Raw genomic sequence first — 18,882 nt, 5'->3', positions numbered from 1 at the left:
GCCAGATTTAAACCGCTTAACCCTCACCTTAAAGAGGGGGTATTATGTTTTTTTCAGTCACACAGCACCAGTCTATATCACACTACAATGATGACCAAACCTTCTGCTGTAAATGCAGTAAATTAGAATAACTGCCTTGTATAAAATGTCTCTCTCAAAATGGCTGTAGTGAATGTGTTGAAATCGGCCTCTGTCTCTTTAAGAACCTCTGAGCCTTTAGACACGCCCCCTCCACACGCTGTCTGTGGCATCAGTGGGGAGGGGGTTCTGCTGAGGAGCAGTGGTTGGTGACTCGGCTGGTGACGAAAGCTCGGAGGCGTCTCCAGGAGGTGGGGGCGTTCCTAGGAGGACTCAGGCAAACCTATCCCTAAAATGGCCGCCATCAGAGTTTATACAGATTACTCAGAAATACGTGAATGTGCCAAGGCAACACTTCAGGCATGTTTTTAATGAGGGAATGACATAATAACATGATGTAAAGCTTGAAAAAGTCGATTTTGCATAATACCCCCCCTTTAACCGAACACATTCTCTCCAGTTCGGCTTTACCCAAATCTAAAAGCTTCTTGAAAAAGTGTCAATTAAGCAAGAAAAATGTAGGCTGGCCAGTCTGAATATCACAAGTGATATTTAGTCTGGGGACCACCAGTTCATTTTCTCGTAGGAGAGGTGTGGTTTACGATCGTCCATAGCCGTTTATTTACGTTGTTTATAGTTTCACTTCCTTATTGAACATCACAAAAATGGTCAAACTGAAGAAAACTGGGTAAAATCTTTAGCAAAATCTTCAATACAACGGTTTGATTATAATTTTTAACTGTGTTGTAGCAAAAATTGTGTCTAATGCAGTGGTTTTGCTCGGGATAATTTCTCTCCTTCATTTTGGAGGAGAGGGTTGAAAGAAATCCGTCATGAGCAAGTTTTATCCTTCATGAATTAATCTCTCATAAGCGTTTTTATTTTTTATTTTTTATTTTTATAAATGTATATATATGTAGGCTGCATATTATTTGTTAGTAAAAATGTGAGCTTGTAGGATAAATGGAGCTAAACTAAACCTGATCTGAACAGTCTTGGTACATTTTGCAACAGAAATGTGCATAAACTCGTGCGTAAAAGTCTCAGAGGAGACGACTTTCAGAGTCACCTGCTCATCAACATCAAGGCTCAGATTACGCTCATACAAATGTAGTGGAGCTTATTATTTGCATTTGTCAATTTTAACGGAATGTAAGAAACGGTGGGTGAACGGGACAATGTTTACCAGTTCACTGCACGACGCGCCGCCCGCTACGCACACGGGGAGGGAAAGAGAGAGAGAGACATAGATGAGCTCGTCCTGAGACTTACGTGAGAAGAGCGGCTTCATATGGGAAGGATATTATTAGTCTTTAACCGCGTTTGCATCGTGGTTTTCTTCCCCGTGGTGTTGTTAGCGTCCAGGTCAGGAAAGTTAGCTAGCAAGGCAGTGATACAACTTGTAAGAGCTCATCCAAGACAAGACGCGGTGTGAAACTTTAGAGAGAGAGAGAGACCCGCGCGCTATGAAAAACAGCAGAGCTGCGTCTTTATTTTCGTTACGGCTTGATCTTCAATCCTTCAAAATGACGGACGGCCTTTGAAATTTTCCGTCAAAGTAAAAGATATTCCGTAAATGACGGAGAATTTTCGGTTAATGTAACCTCTGGTCTAATGTGTCATAATATGCGCTTTAAATCTTTATCCCTCCACTGCAGCCGTTTTCCATAGTAACAACAAACAATTGAGCCTAATGTATTGAGCATTTGAATCTCAAATCTTTATTCAAAAACTAAACAAGATCCAAAGTCCCCTCTTTGTCAACAAAATGAAATGATCTTTTTTTTTTAGATTCCGTCTCCATTTTTATGCACAAAATGTGACATTTTTATATGAAAACATGAAATGACAGAAAACTTGTAATACATTTCCCTCTCATATTTACATCAGTAATGTTCAGCAAACGTTTCAAGTTGATGTCTCTAAGTTTGTATTTTTTTCCCCATTCACCTGCAGCGCCTCGTCTTTAAGTCCTGTTAAACACTTGTGGTTCTGGGGCCACCAAACCGGGGTCAGGTGGACGATTGGGCGAAGATGCAATTATTGACTCCATGAAGGAAAACCTCCGGCTAAATGAATCTAAAATGGTTTAACTGTCAGACTGTCAAGGATCCGGTTATTCTGACATTCCTCGAAGGGCCAGTCACAAAAACATGAAGGTGAACTCTTACAGGTTCATTAGTTTAACCGCGTTCGAAAGAAAAACCTCCCGGAGCCGAGTTTTGTTTCATCCGGGCAGGAGGAGCAGCACCACCACCTCGTGACATCATCAGGTGGACAGGCACTTTTGAAGAGCTCTTTAGTGAACGTGTGAATGAAACCAGGCTCGGCTCGGGATGTTTTGAGGGATTGTGAGAGGAAACGATGATGGGAAACAACTGAGATTTCTAGCTTTTGTTTTTAAAATGCTTTTTTAACACTGGAACTTTTTAGACTCTTTTTACATTTGAAAAATACGTTGAGTAACACAAACCAACTTTAATGCTTTATCATTATTATTATTTTATTATAGTTCAGCCTCAATCTAGTCTGGGTAGAGCTGGGCGATAAATCGAAGTAATGCAATTAATTCATGCTTTTAAAAACAGACGATTTGGAAAATGGCTAAATCGTAAAGTCGTGTCCGCCGCTCCGTGTCCCCCCAACGTGCGGCCATTTTGTCAGCGTTTCAGTCGCTCTGTAGAAGCAGAGACTTGCTGACGATCTGCTGCTTCAAAAAGGCCAAAGTGTTGTGTTTTAAGAGTTTTCTTTCCCACTTTCCTCTGGTCTGCCCCTGGGCCTTTCTCTCACTCTGCTCGGACCATTTAACTCCGCCCCTTTCCCTTCCCTTTGAAAAACTTTTGAAAAATCCATGGTTTATTCAGAGGTTTTACTTTTGAGAGCAGACGAGGAATATCTAAACCAGAAATAACTGTTTAAATAAAGGGTTATGTTTTCTTAATGGGACTAATTGTAGCTACATTATGAAATATTAATGAGCAGGACTCTGAGCAGTTTTCTTCATATGAAAGATCAGGAGACTATTTAAAGAGGGGGTATTATGCTTTTTTCAGTCACATAGCACCAGTCTATATCACACTACAATGATGAGCAAACCTTCTGTTGGTCTGTAAATGCAGTAAATTAGAATAACTGCCTTGTATAAAATGTCTCTCTCAAAATGGCTGTAGTGAATGTCTTGAAATAGGCCTCTGTCTCTTTAAGAACCTCTGACCATTTCCGACACGAAAGCTCGGAGGCGTCTCCAGGAGGTGGGGGCGTTCCTAGGAGGACTCCGGCAAACCTATCCCTAAAATGGCCGCCATCAGAGTTTGTACAGATTACTCAGAAATACGTGAATGTGCCGAGGCAACACTTCAGGCATGTTTTTAATGAGGGAGTGACAGAATAACATGATGGAAAGCTTGAAAAAGTCAATTTTGCATAATACCCCCCCTTTAATATAGAAGCTGCAGTTACACGTATGACCTGAGGTGGCAGTAGTGAGTATAAAACTTAAAAAAAAAATGAAGAAAAATCAACAAAAACTGGAGAAAATGCACTAAAGTGGGGGTTAAGAGGTTTTTAAAACAGCATTTTAAAAACAAAAACTATAAATCTCACATGTTTCCTGTCAATGATTGTGATTATTCATAAAGTTATCTCGTGAATGTGAACTCGTCACATGGTTAAAGGAGATAAAGCTCCCGTGACTGGCCTGTCGGACCGAGCACTGTTACATACATTTAGAGACAGGTAGAATGTAGTCGATATAAACTGTAGAAGTTTGGTTTCTTCACGACTGTGTCTCAGCGTCACCACTCGGGGGCGCTGTTTTCTGTAACATTTCACTACGAACATGAGGTTGAACTCTTTTCACTGAACTGTTTCCTGAAGTCATTAATAATCACTACATAGAGACTGAAGTAGCGCCGCTGTAGCATAGAGACATTTTTATATTTTATTTTTAACACGGCTTTTTAAAATGTCATCGGGTTTTTATTTATTCGTCTCAAAGACTGTTTTCATGAGCTTTAAACGGTGTGTTTGATGTGGGCTGAGAATCTCAAGGGCATTCGTGGCATTTTCGTGGGTCATTTCACAGCAGAGATAAAAACGGATCATTTTCTTTAGGGTTGAACGTCGGGAAGTGACGTTTGCTTCTTCACAGACCGATATGAACTGAAATTTCTATTGTAGAAGAAGAGGAAAAGTGTCAAAGAATCATCTCCTACACCAGGGTTTGAAGGGTTTCAGTAGGGCTGCTCGATTATTGAAAAAATAATAATCACGATTATTTTTGTCATAATTGAAATCACGATTATTCAAACGATTATTTGTTGCCTTTAAAAAAATCCATCAAAAAAGTGACAAAAATCTGTTAAAAAATGACAAAAATCCAGCAAAAAAAATGACAAAAATCCATTAAAAAAAGAAAAAAATCCAGCAAAAAAATGACAAAAATCCAGCAAAAAAATGACAAAAATCCATTAAAAAAATGACAAAAATCCAGCAAAAAAAGACAAAAATCCAGCAAAAATAGTGACAAAAATCCATCAAAAAAAGACAAAAAAACATCAAAAAAGTGACAAAAATCCCTCAAAAAAAGACAAAAATCCAGCAGAAAAAGACAAAAATCCATCAAAAAAGTGACAAAAATCCAAAAATCCAAAAATTAGAAAAAAACATGTGAACAAATAAATTGAAAAAAAAAAAATTTGAAAAACAAAAAATTGAAAAAAAAAAATTATAATCGTTTTTTTGCGATTATGCTCATTTTGTAATCGTTTACTGTTGTAATCGAAATCGTCATCGAATTTCGATTAATTGCACAGCCCTAGGTTTCAGGCCGATCAAAGAAGGGCTTTTTTTGGAAATGAAACTCATTCTACGACTGCAATAACCGAACCTCCAGAGGCTGAGGTTCGTTTGTTTCTTCTGTCTCTGGTGTTTGAGTGATGTCACTGATCAGAAGAATGATCTCAGGTTCAGCTGCAACCATAGATAGAATCATTAGAGATAGATTAATACACATTCAGCCCCATTCATAGAAACGGTCCCGAGTCCTGTGTGAAGCTTAATGGCCGCCTGTCTCCTCCGACCTGGTCAGTGTTTCCCGTAATGTCACTTTTTCTCTTCTGCTTCTCAGCCTCGTAACGTTATTTGTTCTTTTGTATTTATACGACGTGTATCCCTCTAATATATAAAGTGTTGTGCCTTTACATATTTTAAACTTGTTTGGAATTCTTTCTTTGGTCGATTTAACTTCGTCTTTTTCAAATGAGAATTTCATTTATGCTTCACTGATGCATTTGAATTCAGTGTCTTTATGGTTTCGGCTTAACTTAGTCACAAAGGAGTAATTCAGTCAGGAAATGTGCTTTCAACAAAGAACAAGGTAATAGTAAGGCCTAAATGTCATTAAAAAACATCAAAATGTCCCTCATTCCCCTCGTCTGAGGCTGAGCTCGGGATGGAGACGCCACAGATGAGCGGGATATTAGCACAAAAAAACCTAAAATACAGTCAAACAAACCCCTACATATAATCGTTTAGAACAGGGCATCTGGGACCAGGCCTTTATTGGAACCAGGCCACAATTAGAGACAGGCCTTTATTTCTATTTGAGCAAAACAGACGACCAGGAAAACGAAGAAAAACGAGATTTGTGTCCATTTGCACCTAAAATATTAGGTTCATTTATTAATGAACATTTCAAACCCTCTCCCAGCGGCTGGAACATTGACGCCTTTTATTTTGTCGGGACAACAGGAAGTGTTTCGTTGCTGTTAGCGGAGCTTTGACATCAGTGTCACTGCAGGTTTCTGTTTCGTTTTTACCGCGGACCGGATTATTTGTTGTTATCTTGTGTAAAAGGCGAGTTTAGACGGAGCGTTTGTGTTTGTGATCGATCATGAGACGAGAGAGAAGACGAGACGCTCGCGTTGATCGGAGGAGTTATTTTGAGGCGTGGGACTGACCTGCACACGGAGCAGCTGGACGTGCTTTGAAGACGCGATGGAGACTTTATTAAAACCCTGGAGGGTCAGAAACATTTGTTTTTTGCCCTGTTTCCAAATATCGTCACAGGAGGTTTGAAAAGTGGCTAAATCTGTGTCAAAGTTACGCTCGGATCAGCTCCTCCGCAGCGTCCCCCTCGGCCCGGGTTCAGTTTGTTACTTCCTGCACGTGAGTTTTCATTTACACGAGTATGAGACAAATTCCTAACATGGGGAATATTTCTACTGCTATAGTTTCTAATAAAAGCCCCGGCCTGTTTTAGAGACCGGCTTTAATTTGCCTCCGCCAGCCGTGAACCCGGCCTCTGTCAGAGACCCGGCCGCTAATGGAATACAGGCCAGTATTAGAGAATTTACGGTAACTATTTTTGGCTATTATACCATGGTCTGGATGAATACTCGATTCTGATTGGCTGGTGGGGGCTAACAAGCGTGCATTATTTTGGTATAACCGCACACGTAGTCCGGTAGTTAAATCACTGGGATGTCACTCCGCTGTGGGCATCGCCATAGCAACGCATGACACAGCTGAATCAGATAAACACGTAATTAGTGACTGACAGGAACGTATGAGATGGATTTTGTTTAATTTCAACGTTTTTGGCCAAAACAAAATGTTTGATAAATGGGAAGTAGAGCAGAGTGAGCAGCTAGGTTAGCTACTGTTAATAACATATGAGCTTTACATTTCTATTGAAAACGGTTAAGGCTATTCATCATTTTCAGGCGTACATAAAATGATCCTGCACTGAAGCATCTTTGTCTGGATTAGTAAAGTCAAACATAAAAGTTTGAGTTGGGGGGGCCCAGGTGTGAGCGACTCCACCGCAGCTGTTTCCATAAACAGTTGAGCTGGTTGAGCTAGCTAGCTTTAGCTTCAGGTTAAACAGCGTAAAAGTGAAATAACTCCTGCCCACGAGTGCCGCATATCGGTGTTTACTTCCAGGGAAAAGTGTTTCCGGGTTAGTCCTGTTGTGTTGTGATTCTGTGCTGATGTTGTGTCGTTGAGCCTGACTGAGATCCTCGTAATAGCTGCGGAGAATGACTCGCTCTGAGACCAGCCTTCAGTGACCGGCTAATAACCCACACAAAATAGTCCCGTAGTCTGGCAGATTTAGTGAGTTTAGTAAATGAAACAAATACTTATTATAAATGTTACGTTTGTGGGACCTGATGATGCTCTTCGCGGAGTCAAGAACACCACTCCGCTGCGCGTCGTGCATTATTACCGTCGAATGCACGGCTCCGAGTTGTTTAATCCTTACTTATGCTGCTATGAAAAGAATAATTTCTGGTTAATATACACCGGGTACAGCTTCTTTTTTTTTTAGTACAAACTAGCGTATTAGTGGGAAACCCTGATGCTTTTTAATTGAACATGCTTAAAGTAAAAAAAACAGCTTTCATCACAGCTTTCACGCCTTTTTCCATGAAGCCTCTCGATTTGAGTAAAGCCAAACTGGAGAAAAAAGGGGTTTAAGATTCACACCAGTATAATTTCATCTGCATGATGTGATGTGGCCCAGTCCTTGTCTCGCTCCAGCCCATCAACCTTTTATAACCTGTGATTTTCCGCAGAGTGGCTTTAACTAATCTGCTGCGTGTTTTCACACACTGAAAAGTCCATCCCTCATCAGAACCTCGGTGATGATTGAGCAGAATTTCGAAGAGTTCTCTGTGAACCCTGCGTTTCCGGGTGCTGTGATCTCCGCCCTCTCGGCCCCTCGTCTCTTCCTGGTATTGTGTCACAATCGCCCCCTTCTCCCCCCCCCCCGTCCCTCATCCTGGTGCAGAGTGATAGAAATGCAATGGAACCCAATGTAATAAAGATAAGCCGTATTCGCGAAACCAGCAAATCACTGTCGGAAAGTAAATAAACATGTGAGTTCCTACACGGCGAAAAAACATCTTTCTACAAAAAATAAAGAGTTTCAGAGTCAGAATTGAGTAGCTTTGGATTGTTTTTTCAGGATCTGTACTTTACTTGAGGAGTGATTTTGATGAGAACTTATTACTTTTACTCGGAGGGGTAGGGTGTCCCAATACTTTAGGGAGTCAGAGGAAGTGGCTATATCTCCCCTTGAAAAGGCCCCTCGGCTGCAAGTCAGCTCAGGAGCAGACTTGCTAGTATAAAGATGGCGGCTGCCGGTGGAAGCAACAATTACAAATGTAAGAATATATACGCAGTCAGATGTATTTGCAATGGACTTTACAGTTATAGTTTGAAAGTCGCTATTTAACAACAAAAGAAAGAGTCTGCCCGTTCATATCTGACCGCCGGGTGTGTGTCCTGTTGAGCCTGTGGATGTTTCGTGTTTTGTGCTTATCAAGGTTCTCAATCTACTGACTCTGAGTCAAGCAATGGGCGAGGAACTGCTTCTGTTTGGTCCTTATGGTGGGGAGCTGACATTAGGTGTGTTTGAGATGAGCCAGATGGACGCAGTTTTGACAGACTGCAGACTCTCGGTGCCGGTTAGATTTCTGTCCGACTTGCTCCAGACGGGCTCTGATGTCACGGGCACGTGGGGCACGGAAAGATGGTGAGACCCCAACGAGAGCAGCCGACTTGATCAGCCGCTGCATCTCTCCAGAGGTCCTGCAGCGGCTCCACGGCCCCGTGCATGATGGGAAAACGCCCACCTGTCCTCACGCTCAGGTGATTGGATACGAGTCTGTGTGATCAGAAACGTACTCCTCGCCCCCTCCTCTCTCCTCTTTAGATCTGAACAAATAAACTATGACTGAAACTTTTAAAGTTCTGCATCGCCCCTAAATCGAGCTCATGTTTGATGCTGTTACAGAACAACTAATGATTTAAAAGGACGTGTTTTATCACAAACTTGAACAAACAAACAAATGGGAAAGTTTCCTCTGATGAAGAATGATGTCTCTGGAGTAAAGGAAACAGAGCAGGAGGTGAATGACTTTTATTTAGGATAAACTTGAAATGAACGCGATATCTGAGCGAGACGCTGCGTGATCTGAGGCTCTCGTTCTGCATGTGGAGCGGTCGGATTGGCTTCAGACTTTTTTCTCCGCCCCCGTTGCGCCGGCTACTCTCGCCGATCATCCAGGCGAGACGCAACGGCATCTTAAACACACCTAGTGCTGTAATACCGCTCCTTGGTGGCCAGGGGCGACTCCAAGACACACTTGGGAGCATTGATTCTAATGGGACTTCAAACCCAAGAGAAGCTTAAAAGCCTGGCTCCAAAGAGTTTTTCTTTTTCTAAAAATCGCTATGACCCATGTGACCCATGTGACCAGGCTGGGGAAGGTGAAATATGTTTAACCACGCTGTTTTTTGTTTATCAGCCCGAAATTTGGAAGCATTTTCAGTGCATTGATTGGCTCCAGAGCCTGTCAATCAAGCTCTGGAGCTCTGTGGAGGCTCCGCCCACTCCTCCAGGACAGGGCTTCCCGCCTTTTTGCCCTTTTAAAGGAACAGGAGGAGACAGAGCGGCCATTAAGGCTCACACAGGACTCAGGAACTGTTTTCAATGAATGGGGCTGAATGGGACCCGCTCATCTTCATTATATTATATCTATGGATTCAAGCTTTCAGTAAACAAAATGGTCTCTTTCTCCTGTGGTGATCGAGGACTGATAGAGGACTACTTATGTGACATAGATAATTATTGAATGACCCATCGAAAACAGTAATACATTGTGTTTAATCGTTTAACAATAGACTGGATGCAAATGATCTGAATGTGCCGGACTTCTTGTTTTAAGACCGAATACGTTCTACTCCACTACATTTCTATAAAGTCTATTAATGCACACTCCAGGACAGCAGGTGGCGCTTTGCAGATGAACTGTCAAATGCCACAGTATCATGACAAGGAAGAAGGTTTGTCCCCTCCGAGGCTCAGCGTTTATTTAGTTCATTGATTTGTACTTGTATAACTTGTATAAGGACACGACAATCGACTCTTACTCGTCTTGTGTTGCAAAAAATGTCAAACTTTATTACGAACAGCAGAACGCGGCACAGAGATGCTCACATTTGCCTCACGCAGCAGAAGAGTCTTATCGGTCCCGGGACGTCCCTCTGTTTACTCGCGCCTCACGACTTCCCGTGAGCGTCCGGCGTCCAGGAAGCAAAAGTGAGAAACATTTCCTGGCTTCATCTTCAAAACGGATGCGATAAAACGAGAGCAACGAAACGAGCCTGATGCATAAACAAACATAAGTGGACTGATGGGTTTCACGGACTTAAACTTAGCCTTTTAACCCCCACATTGACTTTAACCAAATCTGAAAGCTTCTGGAAAAAAGTTTAAAAAGAGCGACAAAAACGAGACGGAAATGAGAATGGAAATGTCACAAAAAAACAACAAAAAAGATTTGAAAATGCAGCAAAAAAGCCACAAAAGAGCAACAGAAATGCGATGATAAAGTGACCAGAAAGTGATGAAAAAGTGACCAAAAAGTGCTGAAAAAGTGACTAAAAAATGACCGAAAAGCGACTAAAAAGTGATGAAAAAGTGATGAAAAAGTGATGAAAAAATGACGAAAAAGTAACGAAAAAGCGACTAAAAAGTGACCCGAAAAGTGATGAAAAAGTGACTAAAAAGTGATGAAAAAGTGACTAAAAAATGACCGAAAAGCGACTAAAAAGTGACTAAAAAGTGATGAAAAAGTGACTAAAAAGTGATGAAAAAGTGACTAAAAAGTGACCCGAAAAGTGATGAAAAAGTGACTAAAAAGTGATGAAAAAGTGACTAAAAAGTGATGAAAAAGTGATGAAAAAGTGACTAAAAAGTGATGAAAAAGTGACTAAAAAGTGATGAAAAAGCTACAAAAAAGTGACTAAAAAGTGATGAAAAAGTGACTAAAAAATGACCGAAAAGTGATGAAAAAGTGACTAAAAAGCGACAAAAAAGTGACCAAAAAGTGACTAAAAAGTGATGAAAAAGTGACTAAAAAGTGACCAAAAAGTGACGGATTAGTGATGGAAAAAGTGACCCGAAAAGTGAAGAAAAAGTGAGCAAAAAGTGATCAAAAAATGACCTAAAAAGTGACCAAAACTGATGAAAAAGTGACCCGAAAAGTGGTGAAAAAGTGACTAAAAAGTGATGAAAAAGTGACTAAAAAGTGATGAAAAAGTGATGAAAAAGTGACTAAAAAGTGATGAAAAAGTGACTAAAAAGTGATGAAAAAGCTACAAAAAAGTGACTAAAAAGTGATGAAAAAGTGACTAAAAAATGACCGAAAAGTGATGAAAAAGTGACTAAAAAATGACCGAAAAGTGATGAAAAAGTGACTAAAAAGCGACAAAAAAGTGACCAAAAAGTGACTAAAAAGTGATGAAAAAGTGACTAAAAAGTGAGCAAAAAGTGACGGATTAGTGATGGAAAAAGTGACCCGAAAAGTGATGAAAAAGTGAGCAAAAAGTGATCAAAAAATGACCTAAAAAGTGACCAAAACTGATGAAAAAGTGACCCGAAAAGTGGTGAAAAAGTGAAAAAAGGCGACAGAAAGAGAAAAAAGACACGTCCCCAAATGCTTTCCTTTGACAACTTTTTGTGCAAAAATACTGTAGGAATGTCTGTGGAACCATTTGGTTTATTTATCATTATGCAACAGTTCTGTTCAATTCATGCTATTTAAGAATGCTAAAATAACATTTGAACCAAGCAGACAGACAAAACAAACGAGACAATTTTGACGAAAAGAACTCTTTGCAAATATGCTTTATCAAGACATTTCAGTCCACACACTGTTTAAATCTTACTCTGGTTCATTCTCAGAGCAGATGCAGAACATTCAATCAGCAAAATGACTTGAATTCAGAATCAGAGGTAGCACAGTAAATGTACCCAAGCGCCATGTTAACCAGCTATACATGGGTGGGTCACTATAAGGTCAAATGCACATTAGTGTCAATTTTTCCCGCAGTAAAAGTTACATAATGCGCCTTTAAAGCCTCCTTCAGCTATTCCACAATGACGGGACAAACACACGCAGGGAAGTGGCGTTCAAAGGGTGTGGGATATTAAACCTCTGCACTGTAAATGTAGTTCTGAATTTTTTCAGAATTTTGAGCTAAATTGGTCTCTGAACATATAAGCTTTCACCCAGAACAGAAAATATCCCTAATCTTCACAAGAACATGTTTAAATATTGCGCTGAAGATTTTTTTGTCACATTTTGTAATTTTTTTAATCAAATTTTTGTAATTTTTTTGTAACATTTTTGTCATTTTTTCGTCCATTTTTTGTCAATTTTTTTTCCAAATTTTTGTAATTTTTTTGGTCATTTTTTTAAATCAAATTTTTGTCATTTTTTTGTCACATTTTTGTCATTTTTTCGTCCATTTTTTGTCATTTTTTTTGTCATTTTTTTGTCCATTTTTTTTTCAATTTTTTGTAATTTGTTTGTAATTTTTTTAAATCAAATTTTTGTCATTTTTTTTGTTACATTTTAATCACATTTTTGTAACATTTTCATCATTTTTTCGTCAATTTCTTGTGACATTTTTGCCACTTTTTTATCAATGTTTTCTCACTTTTTTCTCACATTTCCATCATTGTTTTCGTCTCACCTTTGTCGCTATTTTCACACCTTTTTTCCATAAGCTTTTGGACTGGGGTAAAGCCAAACTGGAGAAAATGTGCTCGGTTCAGGCGGGAGTCAAGTGGTTAAGGAGACTAGATGCAAGTTGTCATTTTTATACTCACTACTGCCACCTCAGGTCGTTCGTGTAACAGCAGGTTCTTTACGCCCCTGCATCACGACACTTCAGACCCGAACTGAAACTTTGTGAGTGACAGTGCAGGATTTTAGCAGCAGTTGTGGTGATTCGGACATGGTTAGAACATGTAGGGGGAGGAGAATACATCACTTTAACATTTTTAAACGCCGTCTAGTCCCTTTAAGTCTTTTCTACAGCCAATCCTTCAGTAAAAATCTGCCAACTTATACTTGTGTTGGAGTAATATTTGACCTATCTGTACTTTTACTCAAGCAATGCAGTACTTTGACCACCTCTGTTGCTCATTGGGGATTTAGAAATGGTAGGAAAAGAGGTTGGAGAACGTTCGGGCACGACAACAGTTTGCTTTCTTTGTGAAATAAACAAAAGAGATCGGCTAAAAGTCACAAAGACGGACGTTTCTGTGCAGTTTACGAGCCCGCGTCCGACTGGCTGGTGCTGGCCTCGCTGACCCTTCGCTGCTTCTCGGCCTCGACGCCCCGCCCTCCCGCCGCCGCCGCGCCTCCCCCTCCCCCGTTGCCCCCCAGCTGCGGCGCGTCCCCTTCCTTCTTCACGTACGTCACCAGCGCGTTGATGAGGTTGCGGCGGAAGCTGTTGCTCGTGAAGTTGTAGAGGACCGGGTTGGCGACGCAGTGGAAGAGCGACAGCACTTCCACGATGCTGAAGGTGAAGTACAGCACCTCCACGGCGTTGCAGCTGAAGAGGAACGGGTTTATGTCGTCGATCATGATCAGGAACATGACCAGGTGGAAGGGGAGCCAGCACAGGACGAACACCAGGGAGTAGACGTGCACCAGCCAAACGTCCCGCGAGGCTTGGACGTCCGGGGCGGCTCGCACCGCTCTGGCGATCAGTACGTTACAGGTGATGATGACGGCGGAGGGGACGAGGAACTGGAAAATCAAGCAGAGGAAGGAGACGCTAATGAACCACTCTGTGTAGTACTGCTCCGGCAACATGTAGCATCCAGGTTCATCCCACTCCAGGAGATCCACGTGGACGTTCTCCAAGAGGGCGAGGAGCAGGGACAGCAGCCAGACGCCGCCGCAGAGCCACCAGCGGCGCCGCCCGGCCCTGGGGAAGAGCGCGGGGAAGGCGGGCTTGGTCAGCGACAGGTAGCGCTCGAGCGTCATCAGCGCCAGGAAGAACGAGCTGCTGTAGAAGTTCACCACGTAGACGAGGTTGGTCACCCTGCAGAGGAACTTCCCCCAGAGCCACACCTTGTCCATCGTCACCTCCATCATGAAGAAGGGAAGGGTGACCACCACCATCGTGTCGGAGAGGCTGACGTTGAGGACGCAGAAGAGCACGCCGTTCGCGGAGTGGCGGCGGCGCCAGTTCACCCACAGCACGAGGAGGTTCTCCAGGAGCCCCGCCATGAAGATGAGCAGGTAGAGGAGGAAGAGGGCCACGCGGCGGTTGTTGGTGTCCAGCTCGATGGTGCATTCGTAGATGAACCAGGGCGTGCCGTTGTAGAAGTCCAGCGTGTGGTTGTGCAGCTCCATGGTCTGCAGCAGAAGTGGAGAAATAAAAATGACAAGCTTGAGAGTCGTGGGATGTTTTGGGGCATTTTTTCCTTCAAAGGGAAACAGGAACTAGGGGAATTCAATTATAATTCAAGAGGAACCAAGGCCAAGGGTTAGTGCTAGATCGTCTGCTCCGGAGGGACAGTCTGCTGTGAAAACGTGAGATATCATGACACAAAGTAAGGTTAGGGCCAGGGAAATGGTTCACCTCTTAACTCCCGCCTGAACCGAGAGGATCTTTTTCCTCACGTCATCAGATTTTTTTTTTCCAACATTTTTTTTGTTGGGCGTTCAACTCATTTTTGTGACTTTTTTGTCATTTTTTCGTAAATTTTAATCATTTTTTTTTTTTTTCTTCACATTTTTGACATTTTTTTGTCAATTTTTGATCTTTTTTTTGGTAATTTTTTTGTCACATTTTTGTCATTTTTTCGTCAATTTTTTCGTCAATTTTTTTTATCATTTTTTTTATCACATTTTTGTAATTTTTTTGTCAAATTTTTTCACATTTTTGTCATTTTTTATTAAATTTTTTATTAAATTTTTGTCACATTTTTGACATTTTTTTGTCAATTTTTTATCATTTTTTTGTAATTTTTTCATCCATTTTTTTGTCAATTTCTTGTGACATTTTTGCCACTTTTTCGTCCCTTTTTTGTCCATGTTTTCTCACTTTTTTGTCACATTTCCATCATTGTTTTATTGCTATTTTCACAGCTTTTTCCCAGAAGCTTTTGGACTGGGGTAAAGCCAAATTTGAGAAAAGGTGCTCGGTTCAGGTGGGAGTTAAGGGGTTAACCTTAAGGATTAGGGTTAGGATTAGGATTATTTGAGAAACTTGGTAATACAGGCTTGTAAAAGCGCAATACAAGTGTAAGTGTATTATTATTACTATTTTGGCTAAAATTGTGCAGTTGTCCTTTGTATCTAATTTCCTTTTGAATGTCAACAATCCCTCATTCCTCTGTTGAAGGTGAGACACTACAGGTCAAACTCATTTTTCAGGTTTTGGGCCAATTTAATACATACAACACACTCTAAAAACTTTCACCTGAAAAGAAACGCCTCATCTTCACAGGAACATTTAATTATTGCACTGATTCAGCGTATATATTTTTTAAAACATTGATCAAAAGGATTTTTTTTTTTAACAACTAATCCATAACCAACTTATTGCGCTTTGAATTTCAACGTTTTTACAGATTTTTCCACTGATACACAGCTTATTTTAAAACTAAACCATATATCCAGAATCCACTCTGAAGAAGTCTTTGTGACTAAAATAGCAACTAAACAAAACCATAAATTTAAACCTGGCTTTTTTTTTTTACATGAAAACATAAAATGACTGGAAAAAAAACTGATATCGCTTCCTTTTCAAAGGTTTCCCTATTCACCTGCAGCGTCTCGCCTTAAAGGTACACTGCGTAACATTTTCGACTGTACTGTTGCGGCAAAACTAAACATGTTCCTTATGACACAGAAAACGCTATCACTGCAGTGTGTAATAAAAGAATGGACTTGGATGAGAAACAAACCTGTTTAAATCTCAAATTCTACTGCCTTTGGTCACATCTCCATGGAAACGAGCTGGAGACGCACCCACTCCCGGTAAAGTTTACAGTTTGTTTGTACATTTATGGGGTATTTTTCAATGATCAAAATATCTGACGTAAAATAAATGCTTATATTTCAATTTTATTCATAGGGTAAAATTCTACGCGGTGTGGGTTTAATATCAGTGAAACATTAAGGGGAGACACTACAGGCAAAACTCATTTTTTTCAGTTTTCAGGTTTTGGGCCAAATTGGTCTCTGAACATACAAGCTTTCACCTGGAAACAGAAAATATGCCTAATCTTCACAATAACATGTTTAAATATTGCGCTGATTCAATGTTCCCCCATAGACTTATATGGGAGAACACAATTTCAAGGGCCTTTTTCTCAAAACACATTTTTCTGTCATTGTGGCGACACTATGTCCACGTCAGTCGGACCTAAAGACTTCACATTTTCCAGCCTTGGACTGAACAATATTTGGAAGATTTTTTCAGAGGGATTTTTTATTATTTAATCCCTTAAGCCCCATTTATTGAGTTTTGAATGTCAAAAAATAAGGGGGAAAATTACATTTTAACAAAATTTTCCACTAAAAAACAGCTTATTTTAAAAATCCAAAATCCCCTCTGAGAAAGTCTTGGTAACTCATTCATCAATAAAATGAAACAATAAGTTTGAATGTAGCTCTATCCATTATTCAGATTTCGTCCCCGAAAAGATGGGAAATTTGGGGCATTTTTAGGCATAAAACACCTTGTTCTTAAATGAAAAGATACAATGACAGAAAACTTGCAATGTATTTTTTTTCTCATGTTTATGCCAGTGATCGACAGCAAAAGCTTCAAATTGATATCTGTAAATATACATTTTTTCCCTATTCACCTGCAGTGTCTCGCCTTAATTTCAGCATCATTGATTTAATTCCCATTGCTGGTGAACAGTTTCACAAACTACAGTTACTTTTTCAGTTCAATCGTGCAACATGTTTGCAAATCTTATGATTATCACACACACTGTTTTGGTGCTCGTGGTGTTAAAAATATAGTATTTGGATATTAAAATGGCATTAAAAACCCCTCGGCCCCCTCCTGAACCAAGCACATAAGAACAAAAGCTTCAAAAACAAGAAGGAAACGAGGATGACGACGCGACACAAAAGCGAGAGTGACAAAAAAACAACAAAGGGTGACAAAAAAAGTGATGAAAGTGCAATAATAAAGTGACAAAAACTCAAAAGGCAAAATTTTACAAAGAAAAAATAGGAAAAATCACAGAAAAGCATGAAAAGAGCAGCATAAAAGTGACAAAATGAGATGACAAAGAACTTGTGACGACAACAACACGAGGAAAAAGATCCATTTGGGTCAGTTTCGTAGGTCTTAGCTTTCAAATGAGGCGTTATGCTGGGTTATAGGCTCTCCGAGAAACTTTTAGAATTGGGCAATGTCGAGCTGAAGGGAAATAAAATGTATAAATGTGTTAAATGTGACTTGCTGACGCTTTTATAAACCTTAGTCCTGGCTCGTGCTTATAATCAGACCTGGTTTAGTCAGAAAGTCTCCAAAGCTACTCCCCCAAACGGTCACCAAATCATTTAAAGCCACAATTAACAGATTATTCGTTAAAAGAATGAGAAAGAAAACATCTCTTACCGAGCGTCCGTGAAGGTTTTCGGCAAAGATAAAGCTCTCCAAAGCCGCAGAGCGATGGCCGCGGCTGATTTAAGAGTCGTCTCCTTCAGCTTGGCAGTTCTATCACGACAGCCCTCCCATCGCCAGGCAAACGACAGGACATCCTCACGGAGAAAAGGGGGGGCTCTGGAGGTGCAGCGGCTGAGCACTTTTGTCGTCCCCCTCCCTCTCTCTCTGTGAGGATGTCCTGTCGTCCTGTTGAGTGATGGGGTTTTGTTTAGATAGAGGCGCAAAGCTGAACGGGGGGTCCTCTCGTGCCGTCATTCCGCTCGTCTTAGACACTTCTTCTTCACGTAAACCGTCACTGACACAAGGTAAGAGAGCGATTTCTTATTAATAATCAGTCTTGAGAAGGCGATTGAACAGCGGCTTGTGTGGCTCGAACCCTTCCTCGCTGGGAGAAGTGTTGAGTCGGCATGTTCTCTCTGCGTCCGGGTACACATTAGGCTTATCAGCTGCGCGTTCCTCTCTCTGTGGCTTTGTTTTGTCCTCCTTTGGTATATTGTAAACTCAGCCTTGTGGGAGAAACGCTGCATCGAATTGTGAAGCTTTTGCATCAATTTTATGAACTTACAGGTGAGTTTTCCAGCATTTCTGCAAAAGTGACCCTGCGAGCTGTGAAATGTGCCTATAAACTCGTCCCCTTGGGTTCGGAAAGTTAGGAATGAGCTTTAACCACGACTACACCACGTTCCAAATTATTATGCAAATTGGATTTCAGTGTCATAAAGGTAAAAAAAAAAAAGGGGCGCTCAGGGCTCTTTGAATCACTGACATCAATCTCAGACGCCTGTGATGATTAAGTTAAGTTAAACTACTGAAAAAGGACCTTCCACATTATTAAGCAGACCATTTTCAAGCAATATGGGAAAGAAAAAGGACTTGGACTAGGCATGAAGACCTTCGATATTTCATGAAAGAATCAGCGTGATCATCGTACTGATAAGAGATTTGTGACTGACACACAGATTTGTGCAGATAAAGGCACAATGAGGACGGTTTCTGCCAGTGAAACACATCAGATTAAGAGAACAGCTGCTACAAAGCTGCTGGTGCCTCCCGAACATCAAGGTGTAGGACCCTTCAGAGGCTGCAGTTGTGCATTAACCTTCTATCCGGGCCTCCCCTAAACTGTTTATTGAAGCTCATGAGCAAAACGGCTGCAGTGGCTCAGAAATACATGAAGACTCATTTTCAAACAGTCTTGTTCACTGATGATAAAGTTTGTACACTGAAAAACCACAGATTTTGAAAGGAGATGTACATTTGTTTGCTAAAAATGTACCTCTTTAATCACTATATAGC

General features: G+C 40.8%; 1 protein-coding gene across 1 annotated transcript; it reads right to left on the bottom strand.

Moving 5' to 3' along the window:
- Positions 1-13,208: 13,208 nt before the first annotated feature.
- On the bottom strand, positions 13,209-14,303 carry LOC306981707 (G-protein coupled receptor 182-like; the record flags this gene model as incomplete). Its single annotated transcript, XM_079581348.1, has 1 exon — positions 13,209-14,303. One exon carries the CDS (start codon positions 14,301-14,303, stop codon positions 13,209-13,211), a length of 1,095 nt encoding a protein of 364 aa, XP_079437474.1.
- Positions 14,304-18,882: the final 4,579 nt, after the last annotated feature.

This window comes from Gobius niger, assembly GCF_951799975.1.
Source record: "Gobius niger genome assembly, chromosome: 22".
Taxonomy (NCBI): domain Eukaryota; kingdom Metazoa; phylum Chordata; class Actinopteri; order Gobiiformes; family Gobiidae; genus Gobius; species Gobius niger.
Note: the sequence above shows the minus strand (reverse complement) of the source record. Positions and strands in the feature narration are given on the sequence as shown.